This window comes from Fusarium tjaetaba (assembly GCF_013396195.1).
Source record: "Fusarium tjaetaba strain NRRL 66243 chromosome Unknown NRRL66243_c0000536, whole genome shotgun sequence".
Lineage (NCBI taxonomy): Eukaryota > Fungi > Ascomycota > Sordariomycetes > Hypocreales > Nectriaceae > Fusarium > Fusarium tjaetaba.
In genome coordinates this window covers 1-3,983 of record NW_023501732.1, presented here as the reverse complement: position 1 = coordinate 3,983, position 3,983 = coordinate 1, and the positions used below count along the sequence as shown (strand labels likewise).

Below are 3,983 nucleotides of genomic sequence, written 5' to 3'. Positions count from 1 at the left end.
TCCACTTCGCGATAACCGGCATAAGCGGCACCCTTCTTAGAAGTCGCCGATTGCGACGTTGCTCAAGCTGGCTTCATCACGCTCACCCTTCGGCTCTTCGAGCTCGTTTAGCGATCGCCCTTCCCGTGCATTTCATACCAGACAACGGTCTTCTGTCAGCCATATCGTGATCAACCCTGGCTTCCTATCTTCCGATCCCCAGAGGCCACAGCAGCCTCACAACAGTCCCTTATCTCCAGTTCCAGGTACGTACAGTTGATAGTGATGCTCTCCAGTTGTCTTGTCAATGTCTCAGCTCTCATACCTTGAGGCTTCTTGGCGGATTCCCTGACACCATCCATACTTTATTTTGGACTGTTATCCTCCCCACTGTCTCTCTCTTTTTTTATATACATACTCTTGTGCCCGTTCTCCCGCCTTGGTTTCTGCGTGGCCTCAGCCTTAACTTGTTCTTGATCATCCTTGCTTCATCAGCTACCTAAGCACATTTCTCTAGCTTCTTCCTTCTTCCTTCTCCCTCTTCTTTTTTTCTTCTTCTTTTGTAGACACATCTTGCTTGTCTTTGACTTCCATGGACCGTCAACTACAGTCAACCTAGTTCGCCGGCTAATCGCTGAGCCCGCCTCCTACAGATACCCCAGGTCCTTCCATGACCCTTTCGCGAAGCCCTTCACCTGTTCCCGGCGGTGGCTGGTCAAGCCCAGGATTGAGCCTTGACAGTGGGAGGTCGACTCCAGCGAACGTGAGCGGTGGCCCTGTGGTATGGGAATCGGCCAAGATGCGACCTCACAACTCTAGCACATTTTCGACATTTTCGACTCAAAACAAGGGTTTCTTCAGCAGACACATGCGGCGACTATCGAGCAGCCTCCCGCAGTTTAACGGGCAGCGTGAGACTTGGAAGGAAAAGCATGGACGGGGGCCAAGATGGATTCGAAAGGTACCACTCGCCGGTAGAATACGATCGATCTATGGGCGAATGGGCAGGAGACTAAAGATGTCTCTGCTGTTCATGCTGGTAGCGTTACTCTGCTATACCATTTTCTACACAACCCGTAAGTTGCCCCTGACTTATCTTGGGTCTTGGGCTATGACTGATCATTTGCAGCTCTTGTATATTACTGGAGGAGATCTTTCGGCGGCGGCAACAAGTTTGTCATTATCTTGGGCGCAAATGTTGGAGGTGGTGTCATGGAGTGGAAGGGTGCCAGAGAATGGGCTATCGAGCGAGACAGCGTACGAAACAAGCGAAAGTACGTCAACCGATGGGGCTACGACTTGGAAATTGTGGACATGAGCACCAAGAAGAAGTATGCGCACGAGTGGCGGGAGAGCTGGGAGAAAGTCGACTTTATTCGGTCGACCTTGAGGAAGTATCCCAAGGCTGAATGGTAAGCTGACCCTGGCTGTGCTGTGTGTGTGTAAATGGAATAAAAGACTAAACTCAATGTCAGGGTTTGGTGGCTGGACTTGAACACATTCGTCATGGAGCCCTCGGTATCGCTTCAAGACCACATCTTCAACCACCTGCAGACAGAAGTCGAGCGCGACATCAACTACTTCAACCCTCGCAACATATCGCATCCTTTCACGAATCATTATCTGGATGAGGTCTCACGAAGCCCAGTTGGGGATGGTAAGGCCAACTCGATCAACATGATCATGACACAGGATTGCGCCGGCTTCAACCTGGGATCCTTCTTCATGCGGCGCAGCGACTGGACGGACAGGCTGCTCGACGTTTGGTGGGATCCTGTCACATATGAGCAGAAGCACATGCAGTGGGAGCACAAAGAGCAAGATGCGCTGGATCAGCTATATCAAACGCAGCCATGGGTGCGCAAGCATGTCGGCTTCCTACATCAGCGCAAGATCAACAGTTTCCCACCCGGAGCTTGCAACCCCGACGGCGGACCTAAGGATAAGCACATCCACTATGAGGAGAACCAGCGCGATTTCCTGGTCAACATGGCAGGGTGCGAATGGGGCCGAGACTGTTGGGGCGAGATGTACTATTACCGTGAGTTCAGTTACTGGCTCAACCGAAACCCATGGGAGCGCTTTAAGGAAGATCTCATTGCGGTCATCTGGTTCAAGCTCACCGGCAAGAAGGTCAAGTTGTGAGGAACACTTGAATGAAGCTGTGAGATGAATGAAGCGACGAGTTACTCGATTGTTTGTTGGGACATAGACGCATCAACTCAGCGAGACGATATACGGGGAACGGACACGGACACGGACACGAAAAACAGTCTAATGGTATGACTGTGCTGATGCTTGCCATGGAGTTCTGTACATGATTTGCACTTTTTTTATTCCCTTTTCTCGACTGCATATACCCACTTAGACGAGGCATTAGAAAGAGAATCGCGACAGTCGAGAGATGTAAGGGGAAATCTCGGTTGTATATCGCACGGAGAGGCGTGAATTCGGAAGCATCGTCTGCCTACCGAACCGTCACGGTATGAAATGAGAGGAGATATGGAGTGTTTTATAGATATGAAAAGGTTGTTGTTAGGTTGTGGGGGAGGATGTATGTAGAGTTTCATGTGGCTGTCAATTAGAAAGAACATACATACAACTTACTACCGTATGTACCTACAGCGTACCTATACCCGAGGAGCTGGGATTGCGATCGGTCCGAAAGAGAAAGAAAATGTTTAACCACCTACGGGGGAATTATCCGATAATTACTGAATACATATGTACGGAGTAGGTACAGTCGTATTGAGATGCGTGGAGTGAAACTGTTTTGTGCCGAATAAGTGAGATCCTCCGGAAGTCATGGATGATTATCGGGCAAGGATAATCCCAGATATAATCAAGGAAGCTGATACAATATGTACGTAGCGAGGCTACAATCAGGGGAAATATTACGACATTCTATCCGTAAAAGTCTAAAAGATGGAGGCCCTGGACCTCGAGAAGGACGTCGATCTTGTTCGTCTACTCCGTATATATAGAGCCGAGATCATAACTGCCGGGATGTGATGTGATTTCGGGACCACGGCACGGAAGAATAGACCAGGAGTTGATTCTCCGCCCGTTGAAGTAGACTAACCTTGTCAGGGGAGTACATGTATACATACATTTCAGTAGTGGCAGATATTTATCGGAATTCAAGGTTCAAGTGGAAATGTTGAAGTATCAAAGATGATGGAAGAGAAAGAAGGTGGCAGAAAGGTTTTTGCGGTGAGGTCAGCAGCGTGAGTGTCCAAAAGAGCTACTTACTACCTTACTGTACTGGTAGGTGGATGAGCAATGAGTACCTTAGTAGGTAGGCAGGGAGAAGGGATAGAAGAAAGGTCTAGTCTTGCTTCCATTCCTGAGACTATGTTTCAGAATATGTCATTGTTTGCATGAGTGTGGCGGCGGCTGGATAACGCGCGTCGAGGCTAAGTGACTGAAATGTCTTGGTAAGGAATGAATTCAGCCTAGCTTAAATATGAGCGATTCAAGATGGGCTACGGAGTAGATGGGGTCAAGATCAGGTTAATTTGAGGTTCATCTGGGCTATGTATGTATGTATGTATGTATGTATGTATGTAAGTGTGTGATTACATGCTGAGTGCTTTGTGTGGATATTCTTTGTTCTTGCTTGCTTGTTGGATTGGGTTATGGATGGATGGATAGCATCAGGTGGAGAGACAGGGATCCATGTAGAAACGAGTTGAGCGCGCGGCTATACGTACATAGGTACAGTTAGAAGCGCTGTTATGGATACCAAAGTCTGGGCTGGGTCTCTGATAGACTGGGTGTATGTATACATATATGGATAGCAGTCTAGGTACTATAATTAGTTAGGTAGTTAGGTAGTTAGGTAGTTTATGATTCACGAATTCAAGAACAATAGCATTCACAAGGATAATCAATATATTACAATAGGGAATTCCAGCAAAAAACTCAACTCAGCTGAGCGGGAATGTTTCTGTTTCGTCGTCAGCTGTTTCTCATCCCATCTGAAAACCCTTCCAGCTCCAGGG

General features: G+C 48.0%; 1 protein-coding gene across 1 annotated transcript; it reads left to right on the top strand.

The window, feature by feature from the left end:
• Positions 1-649: 649 nt before the first annotated feature.
• Positions 650-2,124, top strand: FTJAE_14075 (mannan polymerase II complex MNN10 subunit; the record flags this gene model as incomplete). The annotated part of the gene is made up of 3 exons (XM_037347277.1): positions 650-1,055; positions 1,109-1,391; positions 1,455-2,124. The coding sequence occupies 3 exons, from the start codon at positions 650-652 to the stop codon at positions 2,122-2,124; spliced, it is 1,359 nt and encodes a 452-aa protein (XP_037198907.1).
• Positions 2,125-3,983: the final 1,859 nt, after the last annotated feature.